Source organism: Aethalodelphis obliquidens, unplaced genomic scaffold, assembly GCF_003676395.1.
Source record: "Aethalodelphis obliquidens isolate GAN/ISIS:26980383/991018 unplaced genomic scaffold, ASM367639v1 scaffold2, whole genome shotgun sequence".
In the NCBI taxonomy this organism is placed as follows: domain Eukaryota; kingdom Metazoa; phylum Chordata; class Mammalia; order Artiodactyla; family Delphinidae; genus Aethalodelphis; species Aethalodelphis obliquidens.
Genome location: NW_020837946.1, coordinates 4,991,495 through 5,016,271, shown reverse-complemented (window position 1 = coordinate 5,016,271; position 24,777 = coordinate 4,991,495). Strand labels below are relative to the sequence as shown.

Below are 24,777 nucleotides of genomic sequence, written 5' to 3'. Positions count from 1 at the left end.
GCACCATGAACTACCAGCAGCAGCTGGCCAACTCGGCTGCCATCCGGGCCGAGATCCAGCGCTTCGAGTCGGTCCACCCCAACATCTACTCCATCTACGAGCTGCTGGAGCGCGTGGAGGAGCCGGTGCTGCAGAACCAGATCCGGGAGCACGTCATCGCCATCGAAGGTGAGGGCCGGGCCTCCGCGGGGTTTCTGGAAGGCGCGGGGGAGCGGGCGCGCGCGTGTGTGTGCGTGCGTGTGTACACACGCGCCGGGCCGTGGCACGCGGCTGTCCCGCCGAGTGGGCACTGCGGTGCGTCTCACCCCGCAAGGCCGGGCGAGAGCGGAGGGGGAGGCCGAGGGCTGGGCGAGCGCGCCGCCAGCTCTGCCAGCGAAGATGGATCGCCGGCGATAATGTGCTAATGGGCAGTAGAGTCTCCGGTGAGAAAGGGGCTCCGTGTGGCCGCGTCCTGGGCCACCCGAGTGACCCAGCCCAAGCCCTGGGGCAGCCGGAGGAGTTGGCGCCACCGGACCGCGACAGGTTACCAGGCTGGGGCCGAGCGTCTTGCTGGACGTTGAAGAGGTCTTTTGAGAAGTGTTGCTTCTGGGGACGAGGCTCTGGCTGGCGTGCTTAGGCGGGCAGGGCCAACCCCTTTGGTGTCTTTGGCCATTTCGGGGGCACAGTGGAGAGAGCTGACCTTAGCCGGAGCGGAGAGCCAGCCCCCGCTGCAGGCTGCATCGTGTCCCGATGCTGGTCTACCTGCTCCTGTGCAGAAGCTGGCTTCCTCTATGGCGTGTTTTCTACCAAAAGTCCTGGGTCACATCAGAAGAACCCTCCCTGGGGGGTCTCACTTTCACACACCTGCTGGGAGGCCACCCACCCTTCCTGCGAGTCAGGCGAGGCAGTGATCCTCCGGAGCCGTTCAGGCGAGTTCTGCCTCTCCTGGGCCTGTGTTTTCTCGGGTTTGCCATGGCTCTTATGTCTCTGCTATTCGGCTTCCGGTTTGTTCCCTTGCTTCCCTTCTCACTGCCATTGGTCAATGATGGTAAAAGAACTGAAGGGTGGGTTGTCCATAATATAGAACTGTCCTAACCAAAAGCCACTCTGGCCACAGTTGAGGAACACTGAGAAGGTTCTAAGGCCTGGCAGGAGTGTGTCGGGAGCCCAGCCGCAGGCATCGCCCAGCTCCCCTCCGTCTGCAGGTGAGGGGGCACTGGCCTCAGAAGAGCGTGGCTTTGGTGCCGTGCTGCCTGAACTGCTCACCCCAGAGTGTCTTGGTTTGACGCTTGACCAGTTAGGTGGAGAAGGTGGATGTGGTGGGGCTGATCCTCTTGGCATTTGGCAGCCCTATGGACTTGAACAGCATCCCAGCCAGGCTGCTGATTGGCTGCCTGTATCCATAGGGGACTTGCTAATTCCGGGGAGGATCTGAACAGTGCTCCAGCCTTATGTGGGCCTGGCTGTCAGAGCACCTGGCCGCCCTGTTGGCAGTTTAAGATGCTTCCAGGTTCCTCGAGAGGCAGAGGCTGCAGTGTGGCTCTGACAAGACTTGCGGGAGGCCGGGGGGCCGGCACATGGCTGCTGATGCTGGGTGAGGTTGCAGAAACGTTCCTCCAGAGACGGGGCTCTGGCTCCGCGGCCACCCAAGTGAAGGGCTCCTGTGCCTGTTTCCGCTGTCTCTCCGCAGCTCTCTGGCAGCATCCACAGGAGTCTGATGAAACACTTTGAAAGCTGGTGACTAGCGCTGAAAGCACCTGGCTGAGAGCGCCTAGTCTCTGTGCAGAGACCTCTAGCTGAGTGTGATTCATGCTGCCTCGTTTTCATTTCCCATCGCGAAGCCCAGTTCTGGGGTCTCGGGCACCCCTCGCAAAGCATTTTGACTTTCTAGCAAGAGGATGTGGTTTCATTTTTCTTTTCTTTTCCTTCTTTTCTAAAAAAACCAAAACATCGTGTGGTTCCTAGATGGTGGTTTCTGGTAGCTTGCTGTCTACCTGTACTATGTCAGACTTTAGGCCCCTTCTTGGCTGGAAACCTTGTTATCATTAATAAGACGCAGAATCAGTGATGAATCCTGCTTGGGACTTTGGCAATGCTATTATTTTTTTGTTAGAAAAAGGAATGTTTATATTGTGTCAGGGCTGTGGTTAATTTAATGAGGCTTAAGAACCATTCAAATATGTCTGTTCTTTGCATTATTATTAACAACTATACCACTCTTTACTTGTATAGAACTTTAGCAAGCATGCTCTTGCATTCATAAGCTCGATGTGGGGCTGTACCAACCCTGTGAGAGAATGTGGGCCAGCTTCATTCGGGGAAGGATAATGACCTCCTGAACGTTTGACTGAGGTCAAAGTTGGGTCTGAACCAAAGGATCCTTTGAACCTAGGTCTGCAGCCCCCCAAAGCAACTTCCACTGCCCCTCCTAATGAAATATAAGTTCATTTGTTATAATGAAATGTTCTCACTACCAATTTTAAGTTATGGTTGTGATTTATATCTACGTCATTGATATTTTGGAAATTGAGAAGATTGCTCAGATGTGGCAGGATGACATTTTTCCTGTGAGGAGAGAAGCATGCAAGAAACAGTTTTGTGCAACTGTGTAGGATATGGGTTCTTCACTCACACCGAGCAGGAGAGCATTGCCGTGGGGTACGGAGACTGCAGACGCATTTAACTCCGCGCTGTAACTGAGTGTGCGCCCAGAGGATCACAGTACCTCTAAGAAACGCACGCAGATCTGCCCCTGCCTGTGAACCTTGCAGGTGAGGATGGTACAGTAGCAAAACGTAAACCTCTCTGAATTTTAAAATATAAGACCGTTTCCAATCAGGAAAGTATATGCACGTCATAACAAATGGTTTAAACATTGCTCGTTTCAACAAACAGAAAATTGCCTGCATTTTAGAGGAGATGCAGCTAGGCATTTTTCCTGCCTCTGTGTGGACCTAAGCAAAGTTGGAGTCATACTTACCGAACTACCTGATTAGCATAAAGTGAGCACTTTTCAACGTTAGGAAGCAATTTCAGAGATACGATGTATCACATCGGTGTGAGGTTCCAGCATTTGTGCCATAATTTACGTACAATTTCCCCGTTTTCCCGAGTCTTTCAGGAATCGTTGGCTGTGGCAGTGAGGAGCGAGCTTGTCAAAGGGGAGGATGTTTCAGCTAATGCTTATTTCAAAGTGATTCTAAGAGGGTTTGGACTGGAAAATCTCTTAATGATGGGCCGAACTGTATATATTTTAGTCGAAAGAGCTCACCAAGATCCCCAAATCTGAATGGGTCTGTGACCCTGTTTGAAGGCATGGGGAATGTGATTTAGTTCTCAGTTCTGTTTTAAAACATCACCTTGCCAAAAAAAAAAAAAAGAAAAAAGAAAAGTGTTTTTTCAAATCTTTACTTTGGACTTTGAGAGGTTTATTTTTTTCCTCCAGTCTCTGGAGTTTAAGGAAGCATTGCCTGTTGTTTTCAGATTGACCTGGTCAGATTTCTGGGCTGTCCCCCGGGGGTGTGGCCAGCACCCTGGATGTTCTCCGTGCCTGGAAATGAACGGGAACTAGCCTGCCTCCTGGGTGAGCAAGCATCTCGCCTAGGTTCCCCCCTCTAGTTCTCCTTTAAAAAGCCCACCTGGGGTTGATGGAGTTGAGGTGAATGAGTCAGCTGTCTTTCTTGTTAAATGAAGCTTGTTCTTCTAGTATGGGTAAAGCCTCTGTTAGCCATTGCACCTTGTAATTCAGCTTGCCTGCCACAGAACCGTGATGCAAATGATACGCCGGGCCGTGCTCGAGCCCCTAACCAGCATTCATGCCTCCACACTCACCAAGCAGCTGCTCGGGGAGGGCGGAACCGAGTTCCCCACGGGCCCCGCCGGTGGTTTGCGTGGCTTCGTGGGAGGGCTTGGAGAGGTCACAGTGGCCCAGTCCTCGGCAAGAGAACTCTGCCTGCCACCCCTGGTCAGGGCACTTACACAGGGGCATTGAAGGGCCGAGCCCCAGCATTTGGGGAACCTGGGAAGATGGGGCAGGGAGCGCCTTTCATCCCACGGTGCAGCAGCTATGTTGAGCACCTGTGGGCAGCAGAGTGCCCAGTGCTTGACCTCCATCATCTCAGTCCATCTTGTGATGATCCAGTGACACAGATGCCACCTTGGAGGCCCAGAAAGGGTAGGGAACTTGCTGGAAAGAGATGGGCTGGGCTGGTCAGCCTCATCGCTGGCTGTCTAGCCCTTTCTGAGCTAGGAATGAAGCTCCTGGTTATTCATAGTTCCCACAGGCTGAACGTACAAACCATCCCAAGCACGTGTCCCCTTTACCCAAGACAGGAAGGGGTTGCGGACGCTGCCACTAACTGCAAGTCTTACGTTCTCTGCGTGGTGGCTTACCTCGGCAAAACTTCTGTAAGAGTTTGTTTGCCTAGAAGAATTTATTTCATCTGGTTGGGGCAGGTGTGTGTGTTTAAGGAACAAATCCCTTCTTCCTGCTGTGAATGAGCATAACCCTTCCTGGACACGCTTGACTATGTTCGTAATCTTGCAGGCTTAATACAAGTTGTAAATATGGGGCCTTTTCGTTATTGATATGAATGTCACAGTCTCCTCCTTCAAGGTAATTCTCGGGTGGCGGTCCGTCACTTCCAGGTTAAATTTCATACCTTAACGGTCTCCGACCCTTCCGGATTCTGGGCGTCCCTTCAGCCTGGCTGAAGTCCGCATCTTCCCTGTCTGTCCCAGGCCCCAGCTCCCAGCAAGGACTGGGGGCCCTCTGAGGAAAATCAGGTCGTGCTTGTGTTCCATCTCCGCGGTGATGCAGAGCGTCGTGTCTGGCCCTCGGAGGACGCCCGGGAATTGTTTGTTGAGCGGGTGACTTGTCGGCGGGTGGGGGGGGGCTTGCGTTTTCTCTGGCGTTTGGGTCCTCTTGCTTCTTGCTGGTGATCTGAACAATGTTGAGCCTCTAGCAGAAGTGACGGTGTTTTGCTAGTTGTCACCAGAGCACAGGTGTCAGGGCCGGGGTGTTTTGGGGTCTGGTGGATTAGCCTGGGTGGCAACTAAATGCCGTGTGTGTTTGGGTGGAAATGAAGTTTTCTCTAGTGCACGTAGGGGAAGAAAAAGACGTGCTTGCTTAATCCTGGCAACTTTTTCAACCTGGCTCTTGGCAAAAGGGTGGTGTTTCTTCCTCCTGGGTGGAAGTGAATTTCAGACCCAGAATCGATACCATTGATAGGGATGGATGAGTGACAGGCTGGGTGGCTGACGTAATGTAGTATCCTCGGTGGAACGTAGAGAGCCTTGGTCCTCGAAGTTAAGCGCGCAGTCGAATCACATGGAGGGAAAACAGGCTGCTGGCCCTGCCCCCAGAGTTTCTCATTCCGTAGGTTTGGAGCAGGCCTGAGAATGTGCTTTTGACAAGTTTCCAGAGGATGCTGGTGTTGTCAGTCCAGGGATGGCACTTTGAGAAGCATGGCTGGGGAGGGGGGCCGGAGCTCCGGTGGCGGACCGGGCATCTTCCCTGGGCCAGGGCTCTGCACAGTGCTTTCAGTCAGCGGAGGGGCGTCCTCTTGTCCTTCCCTGTGGGTGACAGGCAGGGGCCAAGAGCCCAGGGCGTTGCTTCTGGTGACACAGCTTAAACACAGTGGAGGAGGCCCTGAAGCCCAGGTTCGAATGGGTTCAAGTCCAGGTTCACTCTGCTTCCACGGTGCTGATGCTGAGTGCCCTGCGGGGAGCGTGGCTGGTGGGTGGTGGACATTGCAAAGGGCATCCCTTAGGGAGGGAGACTGTAAATCCCGGTGCTGGGTTCTGTGGGCTTCCCTTCCTGTGTCTCCAGGTCGGTTGTTGATCCTTAGCGTAGTCTCCTGTGTGTTTAAGTGGGGTTCTTCCGTATTCACTTGTTATGATAATTTGGCAGGTGATACGTTTTGTTTTTGTTGTGCAGCTAAAAGAGCATTTCTAAACAGGAGAGCTGTATGTTATGAGCAGCTTAAGAAGGCTGTGTGGGGAGCCTGGTGGAAGTGACTCAGAAGGGAGAAGCAGCCCTGGCAGCTGCAGGAACCTTCACAGCGGAACCTGGAGCCCCGTTACTACCACCTCTGTTGTTGTTGTTGTTGGTTTTTTTTGGTCTCAAACTGACTTTTTATTTTGTTCAGACTAAAATCTCTTACTTTGCATCCTTTTTTCCTGTGTACCCTGCAGGTGTTTACAGTTGGTGCGTCTAGCTCTGGCTTGTTTGAACTACCGATTTGTTCCTGTCTCTTGTTTCTCCACGTTCCAGCAAACCCGCGTCCCCCACCCCTCCCCCCCGCCCAACACTCCAGATTCTTTGAGGCCTTCGCCCAAGTGATTGAGTTCGGCAAAGCGGATCAGGCTTAGTTATTTTTAAAATCCAGGGTTGGGGGTTCTGATCTGCTGCTTAGCCACATAATTCCTACCCTTCGTTAAGTACCTTTCTCTGAGAAGGAAAATGAACTCTGCAGATGTTCATCTTTAATCTCTGCAGCATCTGTGATTTTCCTCAGGTTCTGAGCACCAGGCCCGGTGTGTGCTGCCCTGAGCCCCGTCCTTCCGGGAGCCGCGGGGCTCTGAGGCTGAGTCCCGTTGGCTCCCATCTTGTGGTGTGGAAGCCTGCACAGCGGGTCGTGGTGATGACCCATCCCGGGGCAGGGCTGGCGTCGCGGTGGGCCCCATCCCTTCACCTCCCTGTGCTCTCTGCTCACGACTGACCCGGCGGGAGGGGCTGCCTTGGTTGCATGTGGCGGCCAGGGAGGGAAGGAGAGAAGGTACCTGCCCCAGCAGAAGAGATTTGTTACCGGACCCTTTGAGCAGCCAGCCAGAGAGCTTGTCTGTGTGCGAGGTTGGGACATTTCCACAAGGAGCAGACTAAATATAGGCTGGAGGATTGGGCCCAGGGCCCGAGCGGGGGCTGTCATCGCTCTAATACTGTTTCTCCTACTGCTAATCAGAACTCGCCACCGGCCCTGAACAGGTGGCCACCCTGAGCTCTCTGCGCACAGACTGGTGTTTTTGTTTAACCAGGGCTCCTTTGCAGACTTCACACTTCTCCCGCTGTTTGGTGCGGACTGTCTTTTTTTGGGCTGCAGTGTTGGGAGTATTTGTGCAGTGTTTCTACACAGGCGACTGTGTGATCTTCAAAAACTGCCTGTGCCGTCTGGTTGTCATTAGCATCCTGGTTAGAAGCTGCTTTTTTTTTTTTTTTTTTTTTAAAGGGTGGGAAACACTTTTCATGGTTCTGGGAGAAGAATTCCAAATAATTACCGGCCATGTTCACAAACGATTTATGTTTGGTCTTAGAAATGTCAACATCCAGCAGGCTCTTGCAGAGAGAACCATGTCCCTTTCCAGCTTAGCACACAAAGCTACTGTTACTGGATCCTCAGATGATAGTCTTAAAGGGGGAACAGTATCTTCAGGCTGTGAATTTAGTTTTCATTCGGTGAGTTTTAGGTGATATGGACATAGTCTACCAGCAGTACTGAGCATACGACAGAAAAAAAATTTTTCGTGAGGACCTACAACAAAACAAGACCCACCTTAGTTTCCTGAAAGAATTTTTATTCCTTCACATTCTCTGTGTCAGGGCAGATGGTGGCCGTCAGCAAGATTTGGTCTCACAGATGTGGTAGCTACTGGCTCCCTTTTGTAATGAAATAGAAGTGGATTCGGAGAGAGCGGGTTGCCCTGAGAGCCTTCTGTTTGTGTTTCCAGTTGACCTTGTCTGAGAGGGGAGAACCGGCGTATTTTCCAGGGAGGGGACTTCCGTGGGCCTGCCTGCCTACCCTCTGCTGTGGTTTCCAAAGATCTGGGTGCTGCTGGGAGCAGTGACGCAGTCTTCTCCTGTCCCGGCACCGCTCCTGTCAGGTCAGGCTGGTGAACCTGATTTCAGACAGACAAACAGTTGTTTCAGTTTTCGCTTCGACGATCAAGCCTGGATCTCTGATTTTTCCGTGTGTTACTATTAGGAGTTTGGGATTGGAGGGATTGAGACCACTTCAAACGCCCTAGTTTTTTTGAGCTCTTTTTTTTTTTTTTTTTGGCATAAAACATAGATCCAGAAGGATGCCCAGGTCGTCAGGGAGGGCGTTTTCACAAACTGACCACGTGGGTACATCCAGCCTCCAGATCAAAAAACCTGAGTTGGCCGTAGCGCAGGGCGAGACTCACCTGTATTGCATGTGGTTGGAGGTGGTTGCCTCCGCTTACTTACCTGTTCTCCCGACGATGGGCATCTGGGTGGTTTCGTGTTCGGGGCTGCTGGGAATAGGGCTGCCGTGCCTTTGGTGCCCACGTGTCCCCGTTCCTGTTGGGGGCTGCACGCCGGGGAGCCGAGCGCTGCGTCCTGTTAGCCCTTCTCGCAGGTCAGCGCAGCTGCTCCGGAACCCGCTCCGTCGGTGGCCTCTGTCTGGAGACCTTTCCTTGCTGTTCAAGGTTCATTGCAGACACTCAGGATGGTGGCTGCCTGCTGCCTCCGTCCTTTGCTTCTCCTTCTTTCCAGCTGTTTGTCCAGAAACAAATAGTCAAGTGCTTTATACATTTCCGGCACTGTCTTAGACATCAGGTTTTTAGCTTTGGATATTCTATAGGCTCTTCATTCCCTGTTAGTGGAATAAGTATAGCTTTGTAAGTGGAGCTGTGAGAATGAAATCCTTCACCAGGAAGTGTTTTCCTCGAAACCGCGGATGGCGCGATTCCCCCGGGACTGGAACGGGGTCCCCTCAGCTCTCCCTGGCTCCTGCCCGACATCAGTGGTCAGTGGGGGTCCTACTGGCTGAGCCCACACCAGCCCCGAGTCTATCTCACACCTCGGCGCCGGGTTTCAGGTGACCTGTGCGTCTCTGTTGGCATCGGAAGGGAAACTCCTTCTGTACTCCCCGTCCAAACTGATCCGTGGTCTTAATGGTTACATATTAGCGCTCTTCAGTCTCTGTTGTTTGTAGCAATTATGCGGAGACACAAAAGGGAAAAAGATCAGCGAAGTGTTGCCAACTGTCTGTTACTCTCAAGGGGTTATTTTCTTTGTTCCTCTGCTGTGTCCTGGGAGCTGCCCATCCCCCTCCACAAAGGCCACACTCACAAGGCCAAACCCGGGAAGCTGGTAAGGACCTGAGGGCCTGAGAGAGAGAGAGAGGGGTGTGTGCCTGTGTGAACGTCTCCAGTGGCTGTACAAACGCAAATATTTATTTCGAGGGATGGGGGTTGGGAGGGCCGGGTTTACCCTCACTTTGTTTAGTATGGGAAGTGGCCAATATGAGAATCAGTAGACCAGATTTTATCGAGCACTGACAGTGGGCAAAGCACTCTATTTGCATCTGGGGGTACAGGCAGACGTGTGGGCTTGGAGCCCCTCTCCCAGCACAGTCGGACCTAGCCCAGGAGGCCACACTGGTCCAGACTGGGATAAGCAGGTGGTGTGATGCAGGGGAGGGGAGTGGGATTAACTGGACTTGGAAGCTGGGTGGGAGTCAGGCAGTGGAGGCTTTCCGGGCGGGCGGGTAATAGGAGTGGAACATCCAGTATCCATTCTCTGCAGCCTGCGGGGACCTGGGGAGGAGAGGCCCGAGGATGGAGAAGAGCCCGGTGAGCCCCAGAGAGCATGCTGGGAGTGCTTTTATTTATTGGGCCGTGGAAATTATAGATTATGGATTTCCATTTGGAAAAGGTTGTGCCATGATGCTCAGCTGTTACCAGGCAGGATAGAAATGCTGGTGGCGGCCGGTGGTGGTGGGGAGTGGCAGGGAGGATTCATAAGTGGGCTGTCGGGCTTCCCTGGTGGCGCAGTGGTTAAGAATCCACCTGCCAGTGCAGGGGACACGGGTTCGAGCCCTGGTCAGGGAAGATCCCACGTGCCACAGAGCAACTAAGCCCGTGCACCACAACTACTGAGCCTGCACTCTAGAGCCTGTGTGCCACAACTACTGAAGCCCACGTGCCTAGAGCCCACGAGCCACAACTACTGAGCCTGCGCTCTAGTGCCCATGAGCCACAACCACTGAGCTCGCGTGCCACAACTACTGAGCCTGTGCTCTAGAGCCCGCGAGCCACAACTCCTGAGCCCACGAGCCACAGCTACTGAGCCTGTGCTCTAGAGCCTGTGTGCCACAACTGCTGAGCTCGCGAGCCACAACTACAGAGCCCACGAGCCACAACTCCTGAGCCTGCATGCCACAACTACTGAGCCAGTGCTCTAGAGCCCGTGAGCCACAACTCCTGAGCCCGCGTGCCACAACTACTGAGCCTGTGCTCTAGAGCCCGTGAGCCACAACTATGGAGCCCACGAGCCACAACTCCTGAGCCTGCATGCTGCAACTACTGAGCCTGTACTCTAGAGCCCACGAGCCACAACTATGGAGCCCATGTACCGCAACTAATGAAGCCCGCATGCCTAGAGCCAGTGCTCTGCAACAAGAGAAGCTACCGCAATGAGAAGCCTGCGCCCCATGACGATGAAGAGTAGCCCCCGCTCGCTGCAACTAGAGAAAGCCCGCGTGCAGCAACGAAGACCAACACAGTCATAAATAAATAAATAAATTAAAAAAAAATTTAAAAACTCACAAAACTGGGCTGTTGCAAGGGAAGGTGGGGGCCTGGGCAAGGGAGCAGGGGAACGGAGATGGGCACCCACGGATGCAGGTGCAGGCCTGAGGTTGCCTGTGAGTCTCGGGTGGAGGGGGCAGGAGGAAGGAGCGAAGTTTGACCCACGGAATGCAGGAGTGGGGCCGTGTGGGGGGATTCCACCTCTAGATGCCCTGGAAGCCCTCAGGTTTGGGCCGGAGGGGTGCTCACAGCCACAGCAGGGTGGTTACCCGGTTACCTGGGATTTGTGGTGGGAGGACCCTACCCCTGCAGGGTGGGCTCAGATGTATAGATTCACGAGTCACCCCCGTCTGTCATCCAGGCTGAGGGGCAGGCATCTGGGCTGTACGGCAGCCACTTCCTCCCCTGCAGAAACTTAACTGGGTGTCTGAGGGGCACGGCAGCCTCTTAGGAGTGCAGCTAGCGTGCATTGCTCTCCAGGAGCTGAATCAGTCCCCTGAATCAGGGGGACGTGTATGATTGAGCCTGGGCTCTGGTGGCCCTGCGGTCCTGCTCATCCAGCCAGGTCGTCACCTGTGCCTGCCTCAGAGCATGTGTCCCATGGTGCTGGACTGGTGCCTAAATCTCTTCTGTGTCTGTGTCTCCCTCTCTGTCTCTGTCGCTATACCGTATCTGTCTATTAGGTGTGTATTTATTTTTTCACTTTACGGCTTTAATCCGTAGACTTGTAGAGCCACGTGCTGGGCGCGCAGAGGCGAACAGGCTGCTTGCTGTGTAGGTCAGCGCAGGCACAGGCTTCGGGCCAGGGGTGCAGTGGGCTAGGAGGGCTGGAGGGGGTGCCCTGGGGAGCCCAGGAGCTCCTGCAGGAAGCGCTGTTTGAGCCCCAGAAGATGGGGAGCTAATGCCATTTGGGGCGGGGGGTCGCTGACTGGGCATCTTGGCATCTCGCTTCCCAAGGAGGCCTTTGAAAACTCTCATCTCTGCCCAAAGAAATCTCACTGTCTTCACACAAAAAAGTGTGTTTCTATTTTTTTTTTTTCACTTGAATAAGTTTAGTTTTACCCAGGTTTCTCAATTTGGACTTGCTCTTCTGGTCATCTTATGCTGGGGCATAAAAAAGTTATATATCTATCTCTTCCTGCCTGCTCTCTAAATCTAGAGTCCCCCCCCCCAAAAAAAAAAACCTCTGAAGCCCCAAACTCTTTCCCTCAACTCCTTACTTGGCAGGAGAGTTGTGGGGTGGGGGGAGTGGTAGACGCTCAGATCATGGGCAGTTGGCTCTTGTGTTTCTGTCTGTGCGTCTTGGGGACCCTGCCCGGATGGCGAGCTGGGTGTGGACTTTGTGGCAGTGCTGCTTTTTCTGAAGTGGCTCAGAATTCCAGGCTCAGAGGCGAGAGCCTGTGTTTCTTCTAGAATCCCAGCGTCAACTTCTGAGGGGATGCGGGTTGAAGGGGTGCACTTCTGGGCTTTTCAGTTTCCAGGTCACCTGCTTGGACATAAAAGAATCTCAGCGCGGTGCAGTCTCCCTCATCCGGGAAGATGGGACCCTGCTCCACTCTTTGGTATAGACACCTGGGCGCTTTGTGTAGCGCGGGGAGAGCCCCCTCACCTGAGTCCACGGAGCCCTCACCCCCTGGGTGGACTGCAGGCACCCCCTCTGGGTCTCCGTGTCCCACAGCCTAGGGTCTGGGATTTGTGTGAGCAAGACATTTTGCAATGAAAAGAGATGAACATTGTTTACAAGTTGAGGAGGATCTCTTTTCCTCAACATACTGTGATGAAAAATTTCAAACATGGAAGAGCTGAAAGAACATTCAGAGTGAACTCTTACATACCCACTGCTTTGCTTCTCCGCTAGTTAATGTTTTGTATATCTCTCCATCCAGAGGGTGATAGTTCAGCAGGCTTTTTTTTTTTTTTTTTTTTTGCGGTACGCGGGCCTCTCACTGTTGTGGCCTCTCCCGTTGCGGAGCACAGGCTCCGGACACGCAGGCTCAGCGGCCATGGCTCACGGGCCCAGCCGCTCCGCGGCATGTGGGATCTTCCCGGACCGGGGCATGAACCCGTGTCCCCTGCATCGGCAGGCGGACTCTCAACCACTGCGCCACCAGGGAAGCCCAGCAGCAGGCATTTTTAATAGAATGCCGGGTTTTCCTAGGCTGGGTCCATGTTGGCATGGAATCCAAAGGATTTCCGGAAACGGTACCATCTGGGTGTCATGGTGTCAGATTCCAGGTGCAGTGCAGGCACAGCAGGGACAAGGTGCTTGTTAAGTGTGGATTGAACGTGAAGTGTCTCCTTCTGCAGGGGAAGTTGGTTTAACGTGTGCTTCGGAAGGACAGTTTTTGTTGTTAATCTTTTTTTTTTAAATTTATTTTTAAAATCAACTATGTGTCAATAAAATTTAGAAAGATTAATTTTTGTATTTTATTGAAGCATAGTTGATTTACAATGTGGCGTTAGTTTCAGGTGGACAGCAAAGTGATTCACTTATATATATATGTATTATATATAACTGAATATATATATTCTTTATCAGATTCTTTTTCCTCATAGGTTATTACAAAATATTGAGTAGAGTTCTCTGTGCTACACAGTAGGTCCTTGTTGATTATCTGTTTTATATATAGTAGCGTGTGTTGTTAATTTCGATACAGTTCAACCTTGAACCCACAGGGACACTTTGAATTGAGCTCTGACTTGAATTCTGTGGCTGAGCGTGTGTGTGCGGGAGGGCAGCCCCACTTTGGGCCTTGGTGGTTTTGGTTGTTGGGGTGGCATGCCATCCTCTCTGTCCAGGACTTTGGTTTTAGGAATAGTCTGTGTGTTGATACGGAGCACAGGCATTTCCTTGTTGGATCATGTTACACCATGATCACTTCCTGGAAGCAGAATGATGTGGAGGATCTGATGACTCTTTGTGACTTGTAGGGGGACAGGCAACCCTAGCTGGGGGAGCCAAGACAGGCTCCTGCCTCAGTGACGTGCTATGGAACCCTTGGGAAACACACGTGTCCCTTTCGGCCTCAGTTTCAGAGTCAGAATCCATGGTGTTGAACTTTGATTGAGCTCAAGCTTCCTCCAGTCTCCAGAGTGACTGCCACTGTCCCATCCATTGCTCCTCAGTCCCTGAACCGACCTGGTCTGGTAGAGGTGGAGGAGGGGATGGGGAGGGTGGGGAGGAGAAGACTTGGTCAGAGGAAGCCAGATTGTCCCAGGGCATTGTGTTCACTTGTTCCACCCACAGTCTTCTTTGCCTCAACAAACCCAAGAGTGAAATTTCACTCAGTAGAGTAATAGCCAAAAGGGGAAGAAAACATATTGTATGTGTGTATGTAATCCATGTAGTACGTGGATGATCTAGCCCTTGTGTGCCTTGTGTAACAGGTGCACACACGTTGAAGGCCTTGTTATGACATCTGAGAGTGTGCAGGGGTCTGCAGAAGGAACCCTGTCCGTGATAATAATCTCCAACATCTCCACTGTACCCTGGCTCCCCAGACTTAGCCAGAGATAGGAAAAGCAGACGTGGAACTCTCCGTAATCCTGGCGGTGCTGGGTCATTGTCACCGCGGTGAGCACATGGTAAATGCTGCAGGTGTGGTTGTCGAGCCTGTGTGTGTGTATGGCCTGTATGCTAGGTGTCTAGTTCAGCTCTCATTCACCTCTCCAGTTTATGAGTTTAGGGAGCATCCTGGGCTGAACTGGAAGCCAAATTATAGTGTGATTCCTGTCTCAGCAGCGTTAATTACAGAACCTGATTAGGCCCAAATTCCTGTTCCCCAGACTGGGCCCACGTGGGGCGTGTCTTCTGAGCTGTCCTTGAGCCAGCGATGACTTCACAAAGGGCTATTAGTCCGTAGTCTCCTCCTCCGTCGACCCCCTGCAGCTCCCTCCACATCCTGCCCAGAGCTGGCCTTTGACCACGCAGCCTTTCAGGGGCACTGAATCAGCGGATTCCTTTCCCTGTATAGTCTCTCGGTGTCTTCTCCACGGCTCTGAGCTGTTGTCTGCACGTCACAGGGTGCGTCTCCGGGCTGCACCAAGGTTATGCTGGCAGGTCAGACTTTTTTCTCCCTGGACTCGAGCCTTCAAGCCATCTTAGCTCACAGCCCTGCCTTTGCTTCCAAACCAAATTTCCATTTGGTGAGCCTGTGGGTCTAAAATATCCAGCCAGAGCCCTGGGTTTTAACTTCCACTTCGTCATGATTATCTCTTCAAAGTCCAGGCTGGCTTTTAGCTGAGGGGCACTTATGGCAAAATACATTTCAGTTGTCACCTCTTGTCACTCGACTAGGGATTGAGCTTCTGGGCGGCTCTGAGTGTCCATCCCTTCCTCCCATGCTCTCCTCTGACTTGCTTTCAATGACCACCTCTCCCCACAAAGTGGGGGAAGCTTAAGTTTCGAACATGTCACCTGCTGATGGGACAGGGATTCTCTTGTTCTAACAGTTTAGTTAAAAAAGAATGCTCCCGGAAAAGGGACCCTCCTCCACTGTTGGTGGGAATGTAAATTGGTGCAGCCACTATGGAGAACAGTATGGAGGTTCCTCAGAAAACTAAAAATAGAGTTGCCATGTGATCCAGCAGTCCCACTCCTGGGCACATAGCTGGACAGAACTATAATTTGAAAAGATACCCGATGTTCACAGCAGCACTGTTTACAGTAGCCAAGACGTGGGAACAAACCCAAATGTACATCAACAGGTGAATGGTTAAAGAAGATGTGGTACATATACACAATGGAATACTACTCAGCCATTAAAAAGGAACGAAATAATGCCATTTGCAGCAACATGGATGGACTTAGAGATAATCATACTAAGTGAAGTAAGTCAAACAGAGAAAGACAAATACCATAATGCTATCACTTACACACATGAACTTATCTACGAAACAGACTCACGGACATAGGGAACAGACTTGTGGTTGCCTGGCGGGGGCAGGGGAGGGATGGATTGGGAGTTTGGGGTTAGCAGATGCAAACTGTTATATATAGGATGGATAAACAACAAGGTCCTAGTGTATAGCACAAAGAATTATACTCAATATCCTATGATAAACCATAATGGAAAAGAATATGAAAAGAACGTATATATGTATAACTGAATCACTTTGCTGTGCAGTAGAAATTTACACAACATTGTAAATCAACTATACTTTAATAAAATAAATTAAAAAATAAAACAAGGAATGCCCCAGCCTCCGTGCGTTTTCATGGTGGAAGGATTTCAGATGTCTTGCTTGTCTATTTCAACAACAGGCAACCAAAGTTCTCCTTAAGGCTTGACTCTCTCTCTCTTTTTTTTTTTAATGGCCGCAAGGCATGTGGGATCTTAATTCCCCAGCCAGGGATTGAACCCGTGCCCCCTGAAGTGGAAGCTCGGAGTCCTAACCACTGGACCGCCAGAGAAGTCCCCCTTGACTCTCTTAAGTATCAAAAAAACCACTTGTTCTTGGGGCCTTACCTTAAACCCCAGGGACCTAGGGAAGTCACCTCGGTCACCCCTGTAGCCGGGCTCCCTGTTGGTGTCCGCCCTGCCCACCATCTCTCTCATGGAAACGTAATGCGATTTATAATGACATCTGTGAGTGTGGATGTTTGCGTGGATGTGTTAAGGGTGTCTTTTCCCAAGAGGGTGGGAGCACAGAGTCCTGTTCTGTTTTATCCCTAGAGCTGTCCCGTCAGCCTTGACAATGCTCCTTAGCAGGTGAGGGATGGAGAGATGCATGGACCGTCTTGGTTGGGGTTCAAGGCTTATAGCCATAGGGGACAGGACCCTCCATCCTGCTGCAACCGTGTGTTGATTCTTAAACAAGCCCTGAATTCTGTAGGAAGATACTGTGCAAAGCTAATTGCAGTGAACTTTTCCAGTAACTTGTGTGTGGAATATCCATTTTCCATGGCTACTGTTACCTTGGCTGTTGTTACGTAACTCCGGTTAGATTCAGCTACTGGCGTTTGTTAAGCCCGGGTTCCAGTGTTGAAAAAAAACACGACCTAAAGAGTGATGACTTTGAGATTGCCTTTTTGGGGCTTTCTGGACACAAAAACAAAATTTTTAATCAGAAACTTGAGTTGATTTGACCAAGAGTTTCTCTCAGTTTCAAAACGTGATGTCACCGAGACCATTCTTGTGATGTCACCATAAGGAGCTGTGAGAAGCTGCGTCCGCATGAGCAGGACCACCGAGACTTGAAGCCACCAGTGAAGGCCCAGCACTTATCCCTCCACCCAGATCCACGCTGCCTTGTCCTCTACCGACTGCAAAGAGGGGAGACATGGGGCCTGGTGGTGGACAAGGAGCCGAGTGGACAGGGCACAGTGGACAGAGACCCCAGCCATCTGCCCAGTCTGTTTTCTTGCTCTTTTCTCTGTGCGTTACGATCTCTACTATTTAGGCTCCAGTCTTTTTTTATGAGCTTGAAGGAGGCTGGAGCTGCAGCAGCATCTTGCTGGTTCTTCTCCCTGAAGCCCCCCAGCAGCCAGGCCACACTTGCTCTGGGCCGACCCTGTGGAGCCGAGCCCTTCTTCAGAACTTCCTGCTCTTTCATCGGGAGACTATTTTGTCATCATGTGTGGACCTTTCTCTGCGCCGAGCTTCTGTACCTGGAAAGCCCCGAGCGAGGCAGCTGTTCAGGACCTGTCACGTGGGAGCTGCTGGCTGGTGACGGCTGGTCCCGTGGGCCAGGCTCGCTCCCACGCCAGCTGGCTAAGGAGTCCCAGCCCCTGCCTCCGCCTCCCCCCGTGGTTCCCTTTCAGACTGCAGTTATGAATTAGTTTTGGGGAACAGAGGACATGAGTAGCTACTTAAAAATGCCCTGCACCGCGAGGACAGTGGGGAGAGGCCAGCACGAGGCAGTGGGTGAGTGGCCTGGTGCCCTGGCGGAGGAGTCTGGCTCGGCCTGTGGACCTGGGGTGCAGCTCTGCCCCAGCGGCTGCCGGGCGCGGGTTTGCCTTGTAAATGACACCGTCGCTTGGAGGCATCCCCGACAGCTGCCCCTGCTCCAGATTCCAGAAATTTCTATTAAACATTTCATGAACACACTCGTGGTTTCTTCCCTTCTCCTCCCTTAATAAAATCCGTAATAGCACCAACTGTTTATTGCGTGGGGGACCCCGCCCTGTGTTAAGCGCTTAGTGTGCTTTGTGCCATTTTACCTGGTCACCCCAGCACAGAGGTGGGAGAACCCTCCTTTTGCGGGCCGGGAGCTTGAGGCCTAGCGTTGAGAGCTTTGCCCAAATCCGCCCACACCTGGAGGTGGCTGAGTCTGGATTCGCACTCAGGACTCACACACTAACCCCCCCCTGCTCCCCCTCCCACCTACCTCTCTGTGTGTTTTTTTAAATTTTTATTTATTTATTTATTTTACATCTTTATTGGAGTATAATTGCTTTACAATGGTGTGTTAGTTTCTGCTGTATAACAAAGTGAATCAGCTATACGTATACATATGTTCCCATATCTCTTCCCTCTTGCGTCTCCCTCCCTCCCACCCTCCCTATCCCACCCCTCTAGGTGGTCACAAAGCACCGAGCTGATCTCCCTGTGCTATGCGGCTGCTTCCCACTAGCTGTCTATTCTACATTTGGTAGTGTATATATGTCCATGTCACTCCCTCACTTCGTCCCAGCTTACCCTTCCCCCTCCCCATATCCTCAAGTCCATTCTCTAGTAGGTCTGTGTCTTTATTCCCGTCTTACCCCTAGGTCCTTCATGACATTTTTTTTTTTTTTTTTGGCGGTACGCGGGCCTCTCACTGCTGTGGCCTCTCCCGTTGCGGAGCACAGGCTCCGGACGCGCAGACTCAGCGGCCATGGCTCACGGGCCCAGCCGCTCCGTGGCACGTGGGATCTTCCCGGACCGGGGCATGAACCTGTGTCCCCTGCATTGGCAGGTGGACTCTCAACCACTGCGCCACCAGGGAAGCCCCTTCATGACATTTTTAATGATGCAGAAAGGAGACCTCTCAGATCCGCCCAAGGTCTGCAGAGGGCATGAAGAGTTCTCTGTGCTCTGTGCTCCTCCTGTAGGTGTCTCTTACTCACCGTGGTCACCAGGAAAATCACAGCTGCTAGCTTGCTTTTCCTCCGTTGCTGTGATTGGTGGCGTCGGGATGCTGGCTGGCGGTTTTGACTGCACAGCAAGGACACCCGGCACAAGCTGGTGGCCTGTGGTGACAGTTTCCCAGTCTGGGAGGAGGGAGAGATTCCAGACAGCGTGGCTTTGAAAATTCACCTGAGTTCGGAACATCTGTGACACCTTTATTCTGGTCTGGTCGAAACTATAGCTATTAACTTTAAGGCACCCGAATTATATGACATCTTTTTTTTAAAAAATTTATTTATTTATTGATTGGTTGATTGCTGTGTTGGGTCTTCGTTTCTGAGTGAGGGCTTTCTCCAGTTGTGGCGAGCGGGGGCCACTCTTCATCGCGGTGCGCGGGCCTCTCATTGTTGTGGCCTCTCTTGTTGCGGAGCACAGGCTCCGGACGCGCAGGCTCAGCGGCCACGGCTCACGGGCCCAGCCGCTCCACGGCATGTGGGATCTTCCCAGACCGGGGCACGAACCTGTGTCCCCTGCATCGGCAGGCGGACTCTCAACCACTGCGCCACCAGGGAAGCCCCTATGTGACATCTTAATAATAAAGATGCTGGCAAGCAGTTCATTTTAAACACGTATAAATAGACGTTGCTTTTCCTCTGAGCTATAATTAGCACATTATGGAGAAATTGCTACCCTGAAAGTCACCGTGATTGACCTGAGGTCATGCAGAGCCGGGTGGCAGGGCCGGAGGTGACCAAGTCCTGTGCTCGGCTCTGATGCCGGCTTCATGGGGCAGCAGAGCCAGACTCTGCGTGGGGCTCCGCGCAGGATTTGCTTGCCACCGCAGGTGTGGTCGGGCGGCTCAGACGGCGCCGTCCCTCTTTCAGAGAGTGGCTCTGGGGACGGAGAGCGGTGAGGCTCACCCAGGCTTGTCCCGTAGTTGACTTTGTCAGGCTGGCAGTTCTCTGATGCCCGTCTAGTGCTCTGTCCACAACATTCCTTCCAAGGGCATTTGGTGACGGTCTGCATTCTTGTTCTGTACCAGACCAGACTCGCCTTTCAGGCGGGGCTTAGTCCCCATCTGTGCAGGGGGCAGACCGCTGTATCTGCCCCAGGCTGGGGAGGGGCGATGGGCCCCTGGGTGATGGGGAAGGAGTGGGAAGTGTAGGTGGTGGCTGTGTGCCCATCCCCTGGGATCGTAGCAGTGTCGGGGGAGGGGGTGCAGCGCTGCTGGCCGAGAGTTCCCACCTGAGCAGTCCCCACCTGCTTAGGCAGGACTTACCTGTAAGGTCGTGTGACCCCCCGCCCCCCATGGGACGGAACAGTTATTCTCGGTGAATTTTACAGCTGCCTTGCCCTTTCTGCAGTTACTTTATTTTATTCTAACCACTTTATAGACTTACAACTTCTGCAAGAGAAACTGCACACATTGAAAGTTTACAATTTGATGAGTTTTGACGGGCCATCCCGAAACCACAGTCACGCTCTCGGACGTGTTCATCTCCTCAGGCATTGCCCCCTGTGACCCATCCCCTCACCCCCATCCGCTCGCACTGATCTCCTGTCCCTGTGGATTAGTTTGCATTTACTAGAATTTAGCAGAAGCGGAATCACACAGTAATGGACGCTTTCTTCATCTGGCTTCATTCGCTCAGTGTCAGGATTTTGAGATTCATACAGGTCGTTGTGTGTATCCGTTGCTTGCTCTTTTTTACCGCTGAGTCGTATTCCATTGTGTGTGCTCCCCACAGCTTATCCTGTTGTTGGATGTTGATTGACTCACTTCCAGGGTTTGGCTTTTACGAGTAATCTGCTGTGAACACTCAGTACTGTTCTTCCCAGCGGCACGCGCTTTTGTTTCTCTTGAGTAACTATCCAGCAGGGAGTGGCTGGGAGATGCGGTGGGTGTAGCGTCAACTCTTAAACTGCCAGACGGTTTTCCAGATTGGTTGTTGGACTTTACCCTCCCTCCAGGAGTCTGAGCGTCTTTGCTCTGCCTGTAAGTTCAGCAGGCTGTTAGGACAGCACCTGTCCTTGAGAGTGAGGAGTTGCCATCCTTGTCTCATGGGTTGGCAGGTGTCTTGCACTTTGTGACCCCCCTGACGTCACTTTCGCTCCTTGTCAATCCAAGTGTTTGGCTAAGATCTGCGGCTCTTAACAAAGAGAAGGAGCACATTTTGCCCCCAGAGGACATTCGGCAGCGTCTAGAGAAATTTTTGGTTGTCCCAGCTTTGGGGAGGCAGGTGTTAGTGGCATCTGGTGAGTGGGGACCAGGGACGTTGCACAGGGTGGCCCAGAATCTCAACAGTGCTGGGCTGAAGACCGCCAGCCGGACTTCCGTGGACCCTGCCGGCCTCTGATCTGCAGTGCAGAGCTCTGCGCTGACCAAGGGTCAGCCTGGCACTCGTTGCTTTTTCAGGTGGGAACCAGTGACATTATCTGTGGGGTAATGGACCCACGTGTTGTCAGGGATCAAGCACTTCTCAGTGAGGGAGGCTGGCCTTGTCGCCTGGGTCTGACCGAGCCTCTCAAGGTGGGCAGGGGCTGTGTGAGACTCAGCCAGCACCTTCTCCTCTAAGGCTTCTAGGAAGCTGGCTCCTGGGTGAGGATGTGACTTTCCTCCAGTTGCTTGAGTCGGCAAATTCCACCCAGCTTTACGACTAACAGCGTGAGCTCAGGGCTGTCTTAACGAACTTCGTTGATTATTAACCTTCGCTTGGCTCAGGGAAATTACTCACTTGTTCTCTGGCCAAGAGGAAACCTCCTGGAAGCTTTCATACTTAAATCTTTTTGACAGCTCCACATTCTGGAGCATTCCCTTGGCAGTTCTTTTACTTATAGGGTGGGGAGAAAACTCTTGTGTACTTGCCTCAAATCACAGATTTTGCTCCTACAAAACTTTTCACAGACGTGTTCACAGTGGGGCTCAGTGTGTGTCGGGCAGATGACAGCCCTTGTCCACGTCAGCCGTCACTTCTTGCCGCATCAGCAAAGTACTGCAGAGCTGACTTTTATCTGCTTGGGAGTTCGCTTATTTATTCTTTTTTTTTTTTTTTTTGCTTTTGGGGGATAATAGCAAGAATGGGAAACACTGGTTTTTTTTGACACACGAATAAAAAAATAACCCCTGTACTTCCTTCCCCATTCCTGCCTCACTTTCTCTGTTAGGAAGGATGTGCCGTGTGCCCACTGCTGGTTGGAGACCTCTGAACTAGAAGTAGACCCTGACCTCTGAACTGAAAGCAGACCTTGACCTCTGAACTAGAAGTAGACCCTGACCTCTGAACTGAAAGCAGACCTTGACCTCTGAACTAGAAGTAAACCCTGACCTCTGAACTGAAAGCAGACCTTGACCTCTGAACTGGAAGTAGACCCTGACCTCTGTACTGAAAGCAGACCTTGACCTCTGAACTGGAAGTAGACCCTGACCTCTGAACTGAAAGCTGACCTTGACCTCTGAACTGGAAGTAGACCCTGACCTCTCTGGGGTCCTGCCACTGCTGAGCAGCCCTGGTGTCCCCTCGAGGGCCAGCTAACTTCTGCACCAGTCAGAGAACCTGCCCTTTGTCTCCCTTGCCAGGACATTAACATTCATGAATGTATTATTTGTGAAATATTAAGTGCTTGGGATGTTATAAAAAGTGCACTGTGTGTTCATAAGAGCGAGGGGTTCCTGGCTGGTCTGGTCCCCTCTGCAGAGTTGGGGTTCTTGTCCACAGTGGTGCTTGGAGTCAGGCCCTCCCGGTCCACTCAGGGTCATTCCTCAAGGTCATTCCTCAGGTCAGGCCCTGTCAGGTTAGGTCACTTCCCTTCAAGTCTGTTTTGCAGTTTTCTTGGGCCTGTTTATGCTTTTCTAGTTCAAACATAGCTTCCCTAGCTTCTCTTTGATACCAAACTGTCTTAAAGGGTTGAGAACATGAAATTTGATGACATAGCATGTGTTGTTTTCTTCCGCCTGTGTCCCCATCACTCCATTCAAGAGCTGCTGTGTCGCCACCGTGGGTTTGTAAGGCATGGCTTCCCTTCCCGTATACCTGTCCAGGCTGGCGGACCCACCTGCGGGCCTGGCTGTAGAGCTGGTGGCCTTTAGAGCAGAGATTCTCAGAGTCACCCGGACAGCGTGTGAGCACCGGATGCGCCCCAGAGGCTCTGAGCCAGGAGGTCCGGGGCGGGGCCTGGATGCCGCCTCCCTGACAGGTTCCCAGGGGCTGCCCCTCTGCTGCTAGGTGGGGCACTGGACTTTGGGGACCACTGCTCCAGGTCTCCCAATCCTGGTGTCACGACGTGAGGAGCGGTGAGTGACCTGAATCTGGAATGTGGACAGGCCCTGTGGGCACGTGCCTCGTTGGTGGGTGGAGGACCCGGCGTCCTAGCCAGTGGGCTCAGGAAGCATCGGTTGTGTGGTTTGCTATCACGGGATGCCCGTGAGCTTGCCCCCTTGCACAGGCCTTTCTTAGTTAAAAAGCCAGAAGGCCCAGCAACATGCGATCCCCCACATCAAGCCTGCTTGAGAATTGCTGAGCTCTTCATATAAATGAAGATTTGATAGCTTTTCAAGTTTTCACAGCGTGATAACCCATAGGATGGCGCTGACGTGTTTTATGATCAGCTTCACAGGTTGTGTGCTGTCCCCGCATCTTTGATTGTGTAGTAAACACGAATTTATATTTATGTGATCAGGCACCGGCGGTCCTCACCAGCCTCCCTCGGTGTGTGCAGGCGCGTCTCTGCTTCTGCGCTCAGATGTCCGAGGACGCTGATGTGGTAATTCGTGTTTGACAGCTTAGCTAACCCGTAAATAGATTCCAAAACAAATCTGGCCAGGCCTTGCCCTGCTTAAAAGCCTTTAATGGCTCACCAGGGCTTTCAGAGTGAAGTCGAAATTCCTGGCCTCACCCCCTTAGCCTTTTTAGAACACGTCATGGGGTAAATAAAGAAATGCAAATGGAATTGCTTCTCTTAGCATCCAGGGCCCTTGGTGACTGGCCTGCGTGGTCTTGCCCTTCCCTGCAGGCACCTCCTCTGCAGACAGCTCCCTGGGGGCCACCTGTCATCTCAGGCTCCACCAAGGCCTCTGGTGGTCCAGCTCCTGCCCCCAGGCAGGCGTGCCCCTCTTTTCTTAACCCAGCTGACGTCCTCACTACTCAGCTCAAGTGTCACTGCTCCCTGGAGGCCGTACAGACGTCTCCTGGCTGAGACGCCAGGCGGGCAGCCTGTGCCCCCAGCTCTGATTGTGTCCCCACCCCCAGCCCCCCAGTCTCTCCCCAGCGCAGGCTCCAGGTGCTCAGGGACTGTGGTCGTGGGACCAGACCCCAGGATCCCACGCAGGACCCACTGTGTGGTGAGAGCTCCATGGAGCTTGACCGCGTGAGAGGGGAGGACCAAGCTCCTGAAGGCGTCCTCCCTGGAATGAGGCCGTATGTATGTAGCAACAGGGAACACACCTGATGAACACGGACCCAAGGACTGAAATACCCAGAGAAGAGGCCCGAGGCTATAGTAACCAGTCCGTGAGGCCGGGTACCCAGGACTTGGAGGTTACTGTGGCTACCATTTTGGGAATGGCCTTCAGAACTTAGGGCAATAAAAAAAGTTCCTAAATTCAGGCAGTCTTTGCCCTCAGCAAGTGGCCTTTGCCTTTTAGGATGGCCAGAACTTGCTTACCTTTTAGGCTGGGGAGCGTGATAAATCGGTCTGTTTGGGTCCATGGTTGAAAACATCGGAATCCCATTCTAGCAAATTCCAGCGGATGAATTTACCAGCAGGATGTGGGGGGCAGTCCTGAGCATGGGAGGCTGGTCTGAGAGCCAGGCCTGGTGGTGGGCTGAACCAGGGCCGCTGAGGGGTCCAAGACCCCTGTGTCTTTGGGGTACTGCACTTCTTTCTTGGGCCGCCACTTGAGCTTCCTGTTGCCAGAGGGAATCAGCCACCTCTTGGCCACCTTGATTGACGGTGCCAGGAGGGTGGTAGAGAAGAAGAGGGGCAGGTCCTCAAAGGCTAGTTGGAGGAGCTGCCTCCGAAAGCTGGGGGCACGGATGCCCAGCTGGCAGGAGCAGTGCCAGTGCATCACGGTGGGGAAGACACGCGGGCTGTCCCGTCAGCAGTGAGATGCTCATTGAGTCTGGAGCGTGATTTCCTGCATCCGCCCAAGCCCACTGCGTCCTTATAATTCACGAACAAGTCTGGTTATGGTTGGATA

At 52.5% G+C, this 24,777-nt stretch overlaps 1 protein-coding gene across 2 annotated transcripts in view; it reads left to right on the top strand.

Annotated features, from left to right (window-relative positions):
* Positions 1-24,777, top strand: part of AGAP1 (ArfGAP with GTPase domain, ankyrin repeat and PH domain 1) — a 552,897-nt gene continuing 528,120 nt past the window's right edge. For both annotated transcript variants that reach the window (XM_027117564.1, XM_027117546.1), the window contains exon 1: positions 1-168. In XM_027117564.1, coding sequence (XP_026973365.1) covers positions 6-168 — 163 coding nt within the window. In that variant the 5' untranslated portion in view covers positions 1-5. The remainder of the gene's footprint in view (positions 169-24,777) is intronic.